This window comes from Mustela lutreola, chromosome 1 (genome assembly GCF_030435805.1).
Source record: "Mustela lutreola isolate mMusLut2 chromosome 1, mMusLut2.pri, whole genome shotgun sequence".
NCBI classification, from domain to species: Eukaryota; Metazoa; Chordata; class Mammalia; order Carnivora; family Mustelidae; genus Mustela; species Mustela lutreola.
This window is the reverse complement of record NC_081290.1, coordinates 57,717,290-57,735,569: the sequence shown is the minus strand read 5'-3', so window position 1 is coordinate 57,735,569 and position 18,280 is coordinate 57,717,290. Positions and strand designations below refer to the sequence as shown.

Here is an 18,280-nt window from a genome sequence, read left to right as displayed (position 1 = left end):
AATAAATAATCGTTAAAAAAAAAAAAAAACTATTCTGTGCCAACCATTATAGAAGACTCTCTGCTTAAAATACTGCTAATCATCTTTACAACCCACACTTCGCAGATGATGGTTTTTGCTCCCTTCACTTTCACAAAGAAGAGAAAACTAATGTCCCCAAAACTGTACTGCTAAAGTTACACAGTGACAGAGGGAGTTGGGACTGAAAGCCAGGTCTCTGACTCAAGAGCCCCTATGTGTCCAGCATATCCCTCTTCCCTGTCTTCTGAAGTGAGAGAAATATGGATCAACTGTGGGCTTAAAAAACATTAGTATTTATATATATGGTTCATGTACTTAGGAAAACTTTCTAAAATTTTTTATTTTCATATTTTCTATCGAAAATTGAGGTCTACTTTTCTTCTTGCTATGGGTTATGTTCTGCAAATTTAATACAATGGCCTATACGTATACATGAATTTTGAATATAAGATGACATAAACTCCTACAGTCCCACCTGGAGCAGAGTAAAAGTGAATAGATAACAGTAAGGATGAAGCACTTACCTGGGCTAATATCTACCTTGAATCTTATCTAGACATTGCCTTTATACTTAATCTTTGTATAAAGAGGGAAGTAATAATGCCTGGTACCAAATAAACTTTATGATTTTTCTTTGTTACCAAACATTCAAATTTGATCTTAATATTTTTAGAATCTTAGAAAGATTAAAAGTTTAAATTTTTTTGGCAGAGTTGCCAAAAAAATTTAAACTTTTAATCTTTCTAAGATTCTAAAAATATTAAGATCAAATTTGATAGATGTAATATTCTTCATTTACATAAAATTTAAATATTCAATATTTAGTCAAAATGCTTCTCCACTTTGTTTTGCAGAGAATAATTTCTCAAGTGAAGGAGTTAGCTTTCCAGAATGAAAGAAAAGAATCAAATGCAATATATCCAATATATACTGCCAGGCCTTATTATTCTAACAGGAGAAAAATTAGTATGCACATTTGAGAAGAATTTCTGAGTTTTTGTGGGCTATGTATTTGGAAAACAAAATGCTTTCATTCTGAGATCACTACTGTCAATTGTTATTCATTTAGCGAGGTGTTCCTGAAAACTTTTAAAGCATTACACTTTCCATCACTTACACTTTAGTAGAAGTAACAACCATTGTTCTTAGGGCCGTCCCTGTGGCTCAGACATGTTGCATATCTCAGCCAGCTAATGGAGCAGCAAACTGAGCAATGAGGAGATGGCGGCTTTAAGCCCAGGCTCTGCAAACTACAGGAAGCAAATTACTTTATTTCTGGGCTTTGGTTTTCCAACTCTAAAATAGGAATATTATTTGCTTTATCTAGTCACCAAGTATACTGTGACAAGGTAAGGAGATAAAAAGTAAAAATCTTTTCCAACTAGGATTACAATGTGTTTCAGCATGTGATTTCTTCTGCTTTCCAGCTGAATTTGCCTTAGCTCAATATTCCATATTCATCCTGGGGCTCCACCCATGACCAGTCCAGCAAGGCTATGTTGCAGCATGTAGGACTCCAATTTAGTAGGTCAGTTTCGGCCTAGAATCTCACTGTTTATGACTCTGTCTAGACAATTAGGGCCAGGAATTATCATAGTTGTATCAACAGCCTCTGTGATACCATGGAATAGTGCATATGTCTTTGATTTTGCTCATGGTTGTATCCCCAGGGTCTAGTACAGTGTCTGACACATAGCAGACACTCAGTAAATAGTTTCTGGGTACATAAATGAATCAAGAAGAACTAGGAAAAGAAAGGAATATATAAGATATAGCCACTGCCTCCAATGATTTATAATCTAGTCAAGGTGACTATACCTAAAAATATAAGTCGAGAATTGATAGAACCATTAAGTCAGTCTGTGTGCCAATGAGCATGTGGCAGGATTTACTGCAGAGGTTGATGGCTCCTTTCCCAAGTGGGAGTACTGTAGTTAGATGACAAATGTCTCAGGCTCCACAAAGTGTGTCAAAAAACGTAAAGACCTTCTATGTTTGGAGTCTATACATCAGCAGCAGGGAGATTCTAGATATTTTCCTTTGTCAGTAGACTCATCCTTGGATAGCATAACAGCCAGAATGGTGTTTTCAGAAAGAAAACAATAGGAAGGGGAGTGAAATTTTGTTGTTTGTTGTTATTATCTGTTTTCTTTTTCTTCTTCAAGCAAACATAAGTCACTAATATTATGATCTCTAGAGAATGGTATATCTCCTTATAAGTATGCTTTGGAGACATTTTTCTCCTTTGCTTTTTTCTTCTCTCCTTCCCTTCTCTCCTTCTCTCTCTGTTCTCCTTTTCATCTTTCCTTCCTACAGCATTCACTGGGCAATTCATTAATCCACAAACATTTACTGAGCTCTTGTGTTTCAGGTAAAATGGCAGACAAAAGTATGCAGAGATACATAAGGAAAAGTCTATGACCTAGAGCAACTCAGAGTCTAAAAGGGCAGATAGCCAAGGAGAATAGATAATCATTGTCCATGTGACAAGTGTTCTAATTAAAAAAAAAATTATGACAATGTTGTCAGAGAATGTAGAAGAGGGTTTAAGTCACTGTCCAGGGAGAGCCAAGAAAGGCTATGGCACTGGAACTCTGTTTTGAATGGTAAGGAAGCATTAGCTAATGAAAAGAGGTAAGAGGCATTCCAGAAAGTAGACACATCATGTGCAAAGGAACTGAGCTATGAAAAGACATGTCTGATCCAGAGGATTGGGTACTATGAGGAGTGACAGGTAATAAAGGCAAGAAGGCAAGTTGCAAATAACTTTTGAAGGTCCTATTCACTAGCAAGTTTGGATGTGATACTGTAGAAGCTAGGGAGGTGCTTATTGACCTAGAAGTGTGATGGGATTATAGTTGTTTTTTGACACCTTTAAAGGGAAGAGATTCAGAAGAGGAACTGGTAGGAAACCTGACTAAAAGGCTCTGCACAAGGGCAGGATAGAGCAAAGATTGAGAGCTAAGGCACAGGTAGAGGAATGGACTGAGGGGACAACTTTTGAGCAGTATTTCTACAACAGAACTGACAGAGTACAGTGACCAATTGTTTTTGGAGGGTAAGAGAGAAGAAAGAGGATGACTCATGTCTCCAGCTGGAGCAACCTGTATAATGACACAATCAACCCAGATAAGGAGCAAAAGAAGAGGAGTGGGTCTGGGGGGAAATAAATTCTGGTATGGACATATTGAATTCATGTGTTTGAGGGACATCCAGGTCAAGCTGACTAATAGGCAGCTGGAAATATGAATTCAGCCTATGGGCTAGACAGAGATTGGTTAGACATTAGCATATAGATGATATTTGAAAACATGATAGTGGATAAAGTCACCTAGAAAGAGTATACAGAAGTAGAGAAGAGGACCAGGAATATAAGCATAAGGAACTACAACATGTAAGGGATATGTAAAAAGAAGGAAAGCAATAGAGGACAGCATGAAGGAAGAGTGGAAAAGTAGAAAAAGAACCAGAAGTATTAAAGATAGTGGTACTCTGGGGGATGTGTCAATAAAACAACTTGAAGTTGGAAAAGGTCAGTATGGGTCTTAATTTCTACTCTTTCCCACAACTCAAAGCCAGGCCAATGAGCCTTGAATGAAGACTAACCCTTTTTCATTTACAGGCCGAGCAGCAGTAGGCAACCAGCAACTTGACAGCTCAGCATCATGTAGGCCTCATGGCCATTCTGTTTTGCTCAAGTTCCTGTGATGAACCCTTGCGTTTCAGTCTCCTTCCTCAAAATCCCAGTCTCTAAAGCCTGGAATCCTCTAGGCTTCTAAAACAGAAGTCTTGCCTCCTGGAGTCCAGGTTTATCTATCCCCTGAGCTGCCCTATCTGTGTGTCCTAACACACATACCCTGTCAATTCCTGGAACTATCTTGCCTTGCTTATAATTCCTAGCAGCATGGGTGGTGTTTGGGTAACACTTGCCAACAAATAAAGACCCTCATGTTACTATAGTATACTTAGAGCTATTATTTTCTAAAGCTGTTATTCATTTGTGGAGCAGCACATTCAATTTTACAACTCTTGGGTGCCTATTGTGTGCCAGGATCGTTCTAGCTGTGGAAGATGCAGCAGTGAACAAGACAATGTACCTTTCCTCATGGGATTTGCCATTTAACAGGGAGGACAGATAAACAATGTAAATACACAGAGTGGCAGATTGGGGGGGGGGGGAGGATCAAACCACTTTCGAGTAATAGGGAGGCTGGAGTGAAGGAAGGAGTTGCTATTTTATAATGGTGCTTGGGGAAGATATCACTGGGGAATGAGCTTGAGCAGAAATGAGACAGACACACGAAAAATATGAGAGCAAGCTCTGCTGGTATTTAGGGGATAAGTATTCCAGGCAGTGAGAATCACAAGGACAAAGACTCTGAGGCTGAGTTGGCCTGGTATGTCAAAGAAATAAGGATTCTATTGTGAGTAGAAATGGTAAGAGGGGTTACTAAAGGCAGGAGGCAATCGTGAATAACCATTTGGTTACTGAAAATGTCTTGGCTATTATTCTAGGAAAAGAAGTATTTAGTCAGGGAAGTTGACATGATCTGTCTTCCATTTTGAAAGGTATTAAGGAGGGTACGTATTGAAAGGAGCACTGGGTGATATACATAAACAATGAATCATGGACCACTACATCAAAAACTAATGAAGTTCTGTATGCTGACTAACACAACATAAATGTATATATATAATTTTATATATACACACATATATATTATTTTTTAAAAAATGAAAGGAGCCTTTCAGCTGCTGTGTGAATAGGTTGTAGGTAGACAAGATCAGAGGCTGGGAAGCTAGTTAGGTGGTGAGAGCAACAAGCCAGAGAGAGATTACGTCGGCCTGGCCTGGTCTGGTTGGCTTGTGGTGGGTGTGGTGAGATGTAGCTGGATTCTGGATACAATACAAAGGTAGGACAATTAACATGCAATAATGGTTTGAATATGCTATAAGAAAAATAGAAATCAAGGGTGACCTTATTATTATTATCATTATTTTTATTTTGGCCTGAGCAACTGTAACAATGGAGTGCCATTTACCAAGATGGGGGAGTTCAATATTAGACATGTTAAATGTGGGATAGCTAGGAGACTGGGATGTCTATGAAGCCATGTCCTGAGCAGGTGTGGGAAGGCTCTGGTGCATCAGTGGAGGGGATAGCCTTAAATGAGAGTGTGGAGTCTAGGTGGCCCTCCATGTAGCAGGAGGGAAGAAGGTGTATAAGAACAAATGCACAGTGACTTGGAAAGGGTACAGTTGAGGACCTGTGGAAGCTCTCCTAAACCAGCTTCTATTTTCTCAGGGAAATAGAAAGCCAGGTCAGATGAAAATGAGGGGAGGAGAGATGGTGTCAGGAGGCTTTGAGATAGAAAAGAAGGTGTGAAATAGTCTTCCAGGACTGTGTTAATAAATTTCAGCTCATGGCCTAATCATGGGACTTAAAATCAACTTAGTGATTTGAGATCCATTTAGTAATTTAACACAGTACCTAGAATTTAAAAATAGAGTTATTGCATGTATAAAAAGTAAGAATTGCTTAAAGCTTTATTTCAGGTGCATTTAGGTATATGTGTGTGTCCTAGGTCGTAGCGAAAATGTTTTTTAAAACATTGGCCCAGGAGAATGGTAGGAAATGAACAAGAGACTGACAAATAAGGTCAGGGACTGAGTGATCATATGGTCAACAAAGAATATAGCCGCATAAGATTTTGGCATTGGAGCAGCTAGAGGACCATAATCCCTCCCCTCTTACTCACCTCCACCTCCACAATAGGAAACCTTTCCGTTTGAATATTTTCAATGATGGCATGCTCACCAAATTGAAAGACAGAGATTTCAGTATGTAACTGTCTTCTCTATTAAAAAAAAAAAAAAAAAAATGAGGTCCTCACAACCCTCTGAGGTGTTAAAGTGGTAAGCAGGGGACTGACAGGTAGATTTTGGAATTCGGTGTACTTAAAATGAAATTTGACCTTATTATATAACACTAAGCATGATGGCTTTTCTCTGTTTTGGAGATCTCTAAATCCCCCAAAAGAAACAAGTTTTAGAACACCAAGAAATCTTGTTTTTATTCAAACTTTAGCCCAGAGTGGCAGCATTTGGCTTGTAAATGTATGCTCTCTTTCCTCCATACATCATACTAAGTGCAATTTTAGTGGATGATTGAGCTAATTTTCATGCCTACATTTTCTTCCTGTTTCAAGATTTGTTGTTGGATCTGCAGATGATTCCAAATATAACTTCACTTAGGAAAAAAAAAATGTGTTCATTTTTAAGACAATCTTAAAGTCTTTAATTGTGAAGTAGTTTTTCCCTGTAAAACACATTAATGAATAAAAGTTAAGAATATGTCAATAGGTACTGTGGAAATGGCCATTTGTATTTTTAATTGTAATGAGCTCGAGTTATTTTCTAGACACTGTAATTTAAAATAATAAAAGTACTTCTCCAGTTCTATATTTTGCCTGATTATTAAAAATTGTTTTGAGATTATTAACTCAAACCAGTTTTCTATACACCTGACTAATTTCTGAACTGTTTTGAGTTTTTTAAGAATACTTTCTCATATTGTAAAGGCAGTATCAAATGTAGTTCTTTAGACAGACATAATGTAGTTCATATATCAGACATAAAGGTAATACATGAAACATATTTTCCTTCTGCAATGATGCTCTTTCTAGCTTGCTTATTCCAATTTATGTAAATTTGAAACACTGAAATAACAAAAGTAGAAATTGAATAGAGAATGAGAACCCATGAAAATGTACACTCTGCCTACATCAGTAGGAGTGTGCATTTATAATCTAGAACACTATTCAATCTTAGTCCAGTTGTAGATCACAATCAAGTAGAGTCTCAAAAGAAAAAAATTGTAACTATGTGTGGTGGTATCCAGGTGTTAACTAGACTTATTTTGATATTTACTTCTCATCATATAGGTATATCAAATCATTATGTTGAACACCTAAAACCAATATGTTATAGGTCAATTATATCTCAACTAAAAAATTTTTTAAAAATCAAGTAGTCTGGACATCCCATCTATTGCTTTTGGGGTTGGTCTCTATTCTGGGATTATTTCAATAGTTTCACTTCTCTAAGGGCCAAGAAAAAGTTAAAATTGCAAAACAGGATCATTCTGTTATTCTTTATCTAGATCCTCGCACACTTTTTTTTTCTCTATGTTAAATGCTTCTTTAGAAAAGGAAATACACAGGATTAGTTCCTCTTTTATTGCTTCCAACAGGAGCTCCACCATGGAAAGCTCCCTCCCCTTCCATTTTGCAAGCCTCAACAAGTCTGTTGCTGAGTCAGAACCTCCTCTTTTCCCTGATGTGAGAAATCTCCCTTGAAAACTCATAAAGCTTAGGAAATGCTTAAATTTGAGTCTCCCTGGAGGGGGGCTTAGCGGGGGAAGGCAGGGACGGGAGAGTCCGGGCAAATATGGCGGGCTGAAGTCCTACACACAGCAGTCCTGATGATGGCACATGAAATGCTTTTATTAAATACGAAGACTTGGAACTGGCCCAGGGTTACCATGGGAGTTCGCCTCCTAACCTATTACAGGCATTTATGTGTGTAGACAGCCACACGGAGCCCGGTTGAGTTCCTGGGACTTTGCTCCTCATTGCCCAAGTGAAAACGTTTGGTGTACAGCCAGGCTTCATGTTTGCCCTGCAGAAAATAACGTTCAAGCGGCTGCAGAAGGTCCCAACAGCACGCAGCATGAGAAGCTAAAAACAAGCCCGAGAAGGCGCTTTCTGGCGCGACGACGAGAGCTCCAAGTAGGGGACGTGTGGGGCACGAGGTGTGGAGAGAGCCGCTCAGCGGTCTGCAAGGTCGGCAGCGCCCACAGGCCCTAGCTGGTCTAAGGACCACCGGGCTGAGCCCGAAGGGCGGGAAGGGCCGCTGTCCCCGCTGCGCTCGCAAAGTGTAGGCCTCACGCGACCGCGGTGACTGGAAGCCAATCCCAGTCGGGTTCCCCGCCTGTTTCCCACGCGGGGTACCACAGCCCCAAGGAGCTCGCGTACCAGCGGCCAAGTCTCATGTGACCGAGGGAGGGATCGGGGTGACAGGAAGGAGGCGGGGCCGCGAGGGCGACAGGGGTGGGACGGAGCGCGTGCGACCCAGGGCAGCCTTTGCGCAGAAACCGCGCCGGGAGGGGCCGTTGCCCTGGAACGGTCGGCGCCGCCCGCGCGCGCTCGTACTAGTGCGCGCGCGCGCGGCGGGCTCCTAGACCGGAGTCAGCTGCCCGCGGCCGCCACAGACCTCTCTTTTTCCCTAGATACCGAAGGGGCCCGAGGAGACACGCCGCTCGCTCCCGCGCTCCTCCTCCCTCCTGGGAGAACAAGCGCGCCCGGGCCAAGTCTGCATATTAATGAGGGGCGGGGCGGGGGCGGGGCAGCGGGGGCGCGGCGGCCTCGCGCCCGCGCGTGCCGGGACGCACCGCGGGGGGCGGTGCGATTGTGAGGTGGCGCTGACGCACGTTCCGGAGTTCTTAAGCCGGGAGGGCGGCGGCGGCGGCAGCGGCGGTGGCGGTGCCCGAGCCGGTCTCGGGAGGCGGCGGTGATTGCCGCGAGGGCTGGAGGGGCCGAAGTAGGTGCCCCTGGCTCAGTCACAGTGTCCCTCTCACTGACTCCCCCTTTTTCCACCACGGCAGTGCCGCCCCAGATTCGGCAGCTTCCTAGGCGGGGCAGCGGACGGGGTGCGTCTCCTCCCGCTGCCGCCGGCCTGATAAATGAGGGACTTCGGGTTTGGGGTGTTGCAGACCGCCCCGCTCCGAAGCAGCAGCCCTGGGTCACTATTCAACAGCGGGACGTACAGTCCCTACGCCGTGGGGCCCGCCACGGCCGCCGCCCCGCAGTCCTCCGCCACGCCCTTCGGCCCGCTCTCGCCGCCGCCGTTGCCTGTCACCGGCATCTCGGAGGCCGCCTCCCCCTTTCCTATCCTCGGCTGCGGCGGCGCGGGCAGCTCAGCCGCTGCCGCTTCCTCTTCCTCCCCGTTCCTGGCACATCAGCAGACCATGCAGGATGAGCTGCTGCTGGGGCTGACACAGCAGCCGGCGCGGCCGCTCTCGGGGGCGGCGGCCGCGGAGAAACTCCCCAACCACCACCCCGGCGGCGGCACGAACGCGGGTGTGACCCACCTCCTCCCCTCCCAGGACTTCAAACCGAGTCTGCACCACCCCTCCTCCTCCTCCGCCTCCTCCTGCTGCTGCTGCCGCACCTCCTCCCCGCAGGACTTCAGTAAGCGGCAGCAGCAGCAGCTGAGCTGCCAGAAGAGGAAAGAGTTCAGCCCTCCCCACCTTCCCCACCCTCCGGACTCGAAGCCGCCGCCGCCGCTCCACTGCCCCGGCCGGTTCAGTCCGCCGCCACCGCCGCCGCCACCGCCCGGCCCGCTCCTCCAGCCGGCGCAGCTCGCCCAGCGCCAGCAGCCACAGCAGCAGCAGCAATTCAGCGTACCGCACCCGCAGCACCTCCCGCCGCAGGATTTCGCCCAGCGGCAGCTCCCGGCCGATCTGCCCCCGCTCCCGCAGCTCCAGCCCTCGCCGCCCGCAGCCCCGCGGCGCCGCCACGGAGGCGCGGGCAGCCCTCGCAAGACCCCGGCCGCGGGCGAGGGCAGCGCCACCGAGCCCCCCAATGCGGGCTTGGTCCCCTCGACGCCGCCGGTGAACCCCGCGCCGGGCTCCATGGAGTCCCCCAACCACCCTCTGCTCAACAGTCCCAGTAACCTCCTGCCCGGCGGGGCGCTCGGCGCGGGCGCCTTCAGCAGCCTGCAGAGCCCGGACCTTCCGCACCCGGGCGGCGGCGGGGGCGGGGGGCCCCCCGGAGGCGGAGGGGGAGGCGGCTCCGCGTCGCCGCCGCCACTGCCCGGCTTCGGCACCCCCTGGTCGGTGCAGACCGCTTCGCCGCCGCCGCCGCCCCAACCCCAACAGCCGCCGCCGCCCCAGCAGCAGCAGCCGCCTCCACCCCAGCAGCCGCCGCAGCCGCAGCCGCAGCAGCCCGGCTCTTCGGCCGCCACCCCGGGTGGCGGCGGCGGCGGCGGCGGCGGCTCGCTCAGCGCCATGCCGCCGCCCAGCCCCGATTCAGAGAACGGCTTCTACCCCGGGCTGCCGTCGTCCATGAACCCGGCCTTCTTCCCGAGCTTCTCGCCCGTGTCCCCGCACGGCTGCGCGGGACTCAGCGTGCCGGCGAGCGGCGGTGGCGGCGGCGGCGGCGGCAGCGGGTTCGGCGGCCCCTTCTCGGCTGCCGCCGTGCCCCCGCCGCCGCCGCCCGCCATGAATTTACCTCAGCAGCAGCCCCCGCCGCCCGCGGCGCCGCAGCAGCCGCAGAGCCGGAGGTCTCCCGTCAGCCCGCAGCTCCAGCAGCAGCACCAGGCGGCGGCTGCCGCCTTCCTGCAGCAGAGGAACTCCTACAACCACCACCAGGTACGGCGGACGGCGGCCCGGCTGCGCCGCGGGGCCGGGTCGGGGACGACGAGGGCTACTCGCCCAAGCGAGAGTGGGACTGGTGGCGGGGGGGGGGGGGCGGAGACGGGTGACAGGACTCGGACACCAGTCCCCGGCGGGCGGGCGGGCAGTGGCCACCGTGGGCTACGAGGCTCGGGTAAGGGGGTCACGCTGGAAGTCGCCCCGGCCGGGCGCCCCCTCGAACGCCCGGAGCGGCGGTGGGGGTTGGGGCAAGGGCCGAATGGCGCCCGGACCGAGGGCGGCGGAGGCGACGGACTGGCGCGCCCGCTCGGCGGTCCCTCGCAGCGGGCGCCCCTGACCCAGAGGGCCGCCGTCCTCGATCCGCAAGCCCGGGAGACGAGGCGAGGACGGGCGGGGGACGAGGGGCCCGCGGGCTCCGGTGGCAGCCTCCGACGAGCAGCCGTGGGAAACGAACTTGGGAAGGAGGAACATGATCACCGCAGACGGTTCGTGTGGGGAGCCGGTGACTCTTCCCGGTCGTCCAATGAGGGGATGGACGGAAGGGCTTTCTTAAAGGTTTCATTCTGCACCGGCCGGCGCAAGGTCTGGCTGGGGAGGGGGTGGCCGGCCGCGACGACCGGCCGGGACGCCCTGCCCGCCGCGCAGCTGCGCCGGCCGAGGCCCGAGGGTCGGGAGAGCCCAGGCAACAGCGCGGCGGGCTCGGTCCCGAGCTGTCAGACGACTGGAGAGAGGAGCCTGCCCGCGGGGGCTGACTTGGTTTCAGCCGAGACGCTCCGAAATTGGGGAGATTGGGTTAGTTTCTGCGCCTCTTCTTGTGTTAGGAATATTTGGTGGCTTTTAAGACAAAACTAAACTTGAATCCGGGGTTCGTGTTATATACCTCGAAGAGAGGACTCCCCTCTTTTGGGGGGTGGTGGTGGTGGCCTTACCTTTTCTTGAATTTGAGGTGTGTATATTTTAAGTGGGTAGTGCAATTACGAAATGACACTGGGCAGGTTTTTTGGTTTTTTTTTTTTTTTTTTTTTTTTTTTTTTTTTTTTTTTTATTCATCCGGGTCCTTTCTGATTCAAGCTCTTGTTTTGTTATCTTCTCAATACAATGTTTGACCGCTGGGCTGGTTTAATGGACACTGAAAGAGTATTTTGTTGTTCTTTTTTGATCGAGTCAGCATTTATGGTAGTGATTAGTGTGTTTAAGGTCATTTTCGTGATTAAGGTTTGAGAGAGGAGCAAAATTGGACCTTCACCAGTGCCTGCTTACTCCTATAACTTTTTCCATTGTGACCAGTTAAAGTTTTCAAAGGCTAACCTTTTAAAAGGTGAATACTATCTAACCAAAGTAACAGTTAAGAGTTTATTTAAATCAACCGGAGTAACAGTTAACAGTTTTTATTTTAAATCACTGGTGCCTCCTCGAGAAACGAGAACGTGGCCTATGAGGATTAAAAATACGGAATTTTGAAATAATATTCCACTTTCCTGTGATTTCCATAATCTCGAGCAGTTAGTTATGTTTTGTGTGTCAGGGTCTTCATCCACAGAAAATTATTTATAGGTAGTTTTATATTCTTAGAGCCATGATATGGAACATTAGAAGACAGTATACCATGATTCATATTTAATTATAATCTGCTTTTTGTCAAAAGATGGTTCTTACAGTGAAGTTTAAGAGGTCACACAGCTGTCATACGGAATTTTAGATCACTGGAAGAGAACTTGATCACTGTATCAATAAGGAAAGTAAGGCCCCTCAGGAATAAAGTGATTTGTTCATGGTCCCTGAGCTATACCTTTGAACTATATGGAGGGGGCAGTGTATATTCATGATTGTATTGGCATTTTTTAAATAGGTACTATAGATCAAGTTCTTTTTTTTTTTTTTTTTTTATCTTATAAGAAGGAAGTTTCATTTTAAGAATACTTCTACGAGCTTATTTACTTACAGCAACTGGATAGTCCATAATTCCTTTAGCTAAATGTTAGCTATAAGCTTATTGATAACGTAATTGCTAGAAAATAATACTTTTCAAAAACTTACAGTAATTACCTCTTGGTGGGTTCTCAGCTTTTTTTTTGTCATAGGTTCTAGTTTGGAGTATAAATTACTTTTGAAAATGAATGAACCAAATGGAGATTTGTGTTAAGATCTCTACCAGAATAATCAAAGCATATAGTTTATCTTTAGTATATCTTTAGTTTATCTTTAGTTATCTCAGTGGATCCACCTATGGGTGACATCCAATAATTGCTCAACTGTTCATGGATAATTAAGTTAAAAAACAATAAAAACACTTTAAAAGAAAGTACATTAAAGTTGGAATAAAATACATTGAAAGTTAAATAAACAATATAAGGAAGACGTATTTTCTATACTGTCCCTATACTAAAAGGCGTTTTTAGTTCATGCAAGAGAACACCACCAAATGTTACCATTATCTACTGTCGCAGTGGTGCAGTTTGTTTTGGAATCATAAAGTTTAAATATTTTACTTTTGTCATTACTCATACCTTTATTAATTAAGGACCATATTTTTGGTTGTATACCTAGCAGAATATGGTTGTTTTGAGATCACAATGTAGGTTATATCTTTAGGAATCTTCAAAGTTAATTTCAATTTTCAAGTATTTTTTTTTCTTCTTACATATATGATTCTGAAAGGGAAGAAAAGTAATTGCATGGTTCTATTTTAATAATTGTCATGAAATATCTGCTTGGTTCATTATAATTTAAAGTGGGCTAGAGAATGAAAACTCAACTCGCATTAAATGAATGTGTTTTTATATAGCAAGATCTCAAACCTACTACTTTTATAACCTGTTAAGATAGATTCTGTTGCCTTTAGAGATTTTATTTTAAGATTATATATATATTCTTAGTGTGGGCCTAAATTTGAGTTTGAATTATAAACTCTTTAAATGCCTGTAATTTAAACAGATGTGTTTTTCTCAGCCTCTTCTGAAACAATCTCCTTGGAGCAACCATCAGAGCAGTGGCTGGGGCACTGGAAGTATGTCCTGGGGAGCAATGCATGGCAGAGATCATCGTAGAACTGGAAACATGGGAATTCCAGGAACTATGAATCAGATATCTCCATTGAAGAAACCATTTTCTGGTAATGTCATAGCACCACCGAAATTTACTCGCTCTACTCCATCACTGACTCCAAAATCTTGGATTGAAGATAATGTGTTCAGAACAGACAACAATAGTAATACACTCTTACCCTTACAGGTAAGAATGGTATGTAAATGGTCTTATTTCTAATGTTTATCATTCAAAGTAAGAAATTGGGTGGTGGTGGTGGTGGTGGTGGTAGTGTGGTAAAAGTAACAGATTAAAACATTAAAAAGCTTTTATTTTTAAGCATATAATTTAATTGCCAAAGGATAAAGTATTTATGTAGAGAAAATTGAGACTAAAAAAATTCTCTAAACATACAGTAGAAAAGAAGCTTCATAAAATCTAGAAAAACCTGCTGTATTTCTTAAATATATGTTGAAGCTTTTAATTGGCAGCTCAAGAATGCCTTAATTTATTTATCTTTAATAGGCCACCAAAATGAATTTCTTCTCCAGTATAGCTAAACTAAAATGTTAAGTAATTGTGCATAGATTTGACTGTCATCAGGTGTGTGTGTGTGTGTGTGTGTGTGTGTGTGTGTATATATATATATATATATATATATATATGTTAGAATATGCTTAGTACAGCTGGGATTATGGCAAAATAATATTAGGGTTTTTTACATCAACTTAAAATTTGTCCTCCCTGGTTCAGTGACTTTTTTTTTCTAAATGTGGCCTAATAGTTATGATGATTAGACTTTTTTTTTTTTTTTCAGATCTTTTAATGTTTTACAGATATTCTAGCTAATAAAGGTCCCTATAATTATTTAAAATGAGGTTTTTGTCCCCCCAAGACTTTTAAAGGACTAAAGATACAAGATAGAAGGAACTTGATTGTTTTTTGTTTTCTTTCTTACCTTTTTTTTTTTTTTTTTTTTTTTTTTGTGGGTGGGTGTGGGGAAGAGAACTGCTTATTTCTGATGAAAACTTCTATGCTATTGAAGGTGAGATCTAGTTTGCAGTTACCAGCTTGGGGCTCAGATTCACTCCAAGATAGTTGGTGCACTGCAGCCGGAACATCCAGAATAGACCAGGTAGGCTGCACAGTGTATATTTTTCAGGATTATGACTAGGAGTTTAGTGTTTATATTATGAGTAAGATTTATTATTTACTTTCCAGTTATACCTTTTTAAGCATATGTCAAAGAACATTAAAGCAATTTATTTTTAAAAGGTCACTTATTTAATATAAAATGCTTCATTTTCAAATTTATAAGTAATTCATAACTATTTTATATTTCCAAAACAGAATTTGTTTTTGGAAAAAGGAATTATATACCCAAGAGCACCGACTTTAAACATCAGTCAAACTTAACAGATTTTATCTTTCAGAATTATTTTCAGTTGGGGACAAAAATCATATATTCAATTTTACATTTCATCAGTGTTTTACAGAATTTTTTAGTAAATTTTTGTCACAAAATCTACATTTGTCTTGAGGTATATTTCTAAAGAGGTCCTGGCTTCAATTTTTTTATCTTTAAGAAAAACTTCATGAATAATATTTTTTTATTCTAAAATTTGTTACTACTGTTGTATACTTATCTTCTTCCAAATAATGTTTCCTATAGAAAAACCCTAAATCAAAAAGCTAGGAATCGGTCTTAAATTTCCTTCAAGCCCTTTGTGGTTACAAAATGCTATCTCTTTTCCTGCAGACTAAATTTGAATTCATACTGGGTACCGGTGATGAGAATTATTACAGGACAAGTAGAAAACTCAGTCCTACATGAGGATTCTTTACTGCAGAGCTGAAGCTTGAATGAGCATAGGATTGACATTGTGGGAGCCCACTGAATGGAGCTATGTTATCTTTAGCTAAGGCTCTTCCTTAGTTAATTTATCAACATGAGATGATTTTACAAGTAAGGACTCTATAAATAGATTAATAATATGTTTGTCAATAGCTTTCAAACCTGGAGCATTAGCATTAACTTCAGTAATCTGTTATTAGCAGTTATTTTAGACAAGTCCTAATTTTTTACCAAAATGGTCCTACCAGGATTGCCACATAGAAATAAGTAGTTATCTCATGTAATTTGTGACTTACTGTTTTTTTAATAATTTAAGTTAGCTATCCATCTATTTCTATGCTCTTCTTCACTCTGGCCTAGTTAGGCCATATTAGTGACATTTTTATGGTAGCACTTTTATATTGTTCAAATTGAATACGTAAATGTCTAGGAGATGGTATTTTAGAAGAGGAAAATTATGATAATCATTTTGAAGGTGGCAAGGGATGTGTTTTTAGAGAGGAAAAGACAATTGTTTGAAGAGCATGGGCAAGAAAGAAGCAAGAGGACACATATGAGGGATATTTAACTATGGAGAAGAGAGAAGACAGATTAGCTGTCATAAGGGGACAATGGAGAGGGGTCATACGTTGAGAAATGTGGTTATTGAGATGGTTTCAGTTAGTGGAGGGCTAGAGAGTAGATAGAGGTGATAATGAAAGGGAAATCAGCCCCTGGGCTGCTATAAGATGAGGGTCTCTAGCGCTCCTACTTAGATTTCAATCAAAGCCACTCTGTTCTTACCTGTTTTAGGTAAATTTTATATAAAAGGATTTAGGTGTTTAACAGTAATTTTTTTTTTTTTTTTTTTTTTTTTTGGCTAACTGCTGAGATATTGGCATTCCCTTTGGTCCCTTGCACCAGAGGTGTGATTTGATGAAGTTGAAGAGCATGGTGAAGAAAATTTCTATCTTTCTATAAAAGGTTGAGGTATTTGAAGTTGAGGTTCTTAAAAATACAGCAACAGCTACAAACTTCAATTGGTGTCTCAAACCACTCGATAGTTCCTCACTATTTGGCAAAGTTAAAATTATCTGGGGCAATATTTTCATTCTGACTTTTTTTTTCATTATATAGAACATTTTAATATTAACATATCTCAGTTAACAAATACATTATTTTAAAACATTTAACTTTTTATTTCTTCTAGTTTCAAATTGATTAGGCATAAAAAATATATTAAATTCTAGAACTGGAATCTTAGTTCCTATACTTGGATACTTGAGGCCTTACCTATACCCAAGAACTGGACATGTAGTTAACATTCAGCAAATAGGAAAGAAATAGTTTTGCAGATTGGTTTTACTCAGTTACATGTAAAATTTTTAGGGTTGATTGGCATTTCCTTACTTCAAATAATTATCTTCTTATGGAAAAGCTCCAAATTCAAAACTTTTAAAAACAAAAGTAATTCAAGGTAGTTTAAAGTCACATTTCTGACTTTAAAATGAATTTTTAGGTATTTATGTTAATTTCTTTAAGACTAGGAGTACTTTTCTTTAAAATGCTGGTAGGTAGTTACCCCTGCAAGAAGTCATACTCCAGTATATGAATTCTAATTGCCTTAAAATTGAATTTTCAATTAGATATTGGGATTCTAATATATTCATTAATACTTGAATATTTTAAATCAAAAAGTGAATATTTTAAATCAAAAAATAAATATACTGGTAGCTAAGATTATTACTTACAGGTTTATGTATGGTACATCAGTTTTCTGTAAACAAAGCAACAAAATGCCTTTAAAGGTGTAATATAGCTGTGAAGCCTTATAAGATGGATGTTGGCCTGTCCTCTAGCTAAGGGATTATCAATATATTCAATTGTAGATTTTTGTTCCTGTGGAAGTTCTTGAGCATGTCACATAAACTACCTAGAATTAATTGATGATATATCCCACCAGTCTTTGATATATAGACTGTTATATGAGAACATGATAGATGATAATAATGAGGGTCTCTCAGAAAAATACGGGTCTCAGAAAAATACATTATTTGGTGCCTTTATTCACTTTACACAAAAAACAATATATAGTAGCAGACCAAATCTAATTTTTCATTTAATAGAGCACTCCTTAAATTGTGGTTCTTAAATGAGATGTACCTCAAGGGGCATTGGTAGCCAACAAACTGTTAAACACTTACTGAAAATGAGAAAGAATGGGTTCTTTTGTACCTGCTTAGGTAATGGATGCTTTTTAAGTTTTGTATCCTGCATTCAGTTCTTTAACTGTACTTGATACATTCTTATACCACATATTTTCTACTTGCCTTTCCATTTAATCCTGTGGATACTAGTATAGCTTTAGGTATTTCAGGCCTTTAAAAAATTTTTTTTTAATTTTTGTTCAGAGTCACTGTCATAGCACTTTGTCAAGGTTCAGATTAATAAAGGAAGTTTCAAAAAAAATGTGTGTTCGTTATGTATATGGTAGTGTTTTAATTATCCTGGGGACATATGTAGAGAAATTCTGTTCTTTGCCTTTGAGAAGGTGCAAGTCCATTCAAATGAAGAAAGGGTGTCTGTGTGGAACCAGAGACTGGTAAGAGGGAGTAGGAGACTGAAGACATTGTGCAGTAAGACAGTAGCATGTCATCTGCTGCTAATTCAGTAGAGTTCAGTAGCAGTGTGTCATCAAGAATGTAAAATCAGTCTTTACTGAAGATTGAGGACAATACAGTGAGTTTGTACAACTTTGTTATTTTAAAGCAAAAATTGGAAAACTCAACACAAAACTGCAACAAAAGCTGATCTTTCTAGTTAGAAGTATATTTGTTAAAGCATCTGATACATCTTTAAATATGATTTAGGGTATAGGGTTTTCCTATAATCCATCTCCCTTTTCTTTAGGTGGATATTTCATTTTCAAGAGGAAAATGTTCTGTTTGATCACTCCTTTTGAAATG

General features: G+C 42.6%; 1 protein-coding gene and 1 long non-coding RNA gene across 10 annotated transcripts in view; one reads left to right on the top strand and one right to left on the bottom strand.

The window, feature by feature from the left end:
* LOC131825919 (uncharacterized) overlaps positions 1–10,438 on the bottom strand; it is a 217,960-nt gene extending 207,522 nt beyond the window's left edge. Inside the window, exon 1 of one of the 2 annotated variants that reach the window (XR_009351372.1) lies at positions 10,314–10,438. This is a non-coding gene — a long non-coding RNA (uncharacterized LOC131825919). The remainder of the gene's footprint in view (positions 1–10,313) is intronic. The other variant, XR_009351371.1, reaches the window with a different exon arrangement.
* The window catches only part of CPEB2 (cytoplasmic polyadenylation element binding protein 2), a 71,100-nt gene continuing 61,309 nt past the window's right edge, over positions 8,490–18,280 (top strand). For 2 of the 8 annotated variants that reach the window (XM_059165227.1, XM_059165220.1), the window contains exons 1-2: positions 8,490–10,453; positions 13,406–13,696. In XM_059165227.1, the coding sequence (XP_059021210.1) occupies positions 8,765–10,453; positions 13,406–13,696 (1,980 nt within the window). In that variant the 5' untranslated portion in view covers positions 8,490–8,764. Of the gene's footprint in view, positions 10,454–10,949; positions 11,249–13,405; positions 13,697–14,525; positions 14,616–15,336; positions 15,447–18,280 lie in introns of those variants that run through there. The other 6 variants (XM_059165210.1, XM_059165214.1, XM_059165235.1 and 3 more) reach the window with 6 other exon arrangements.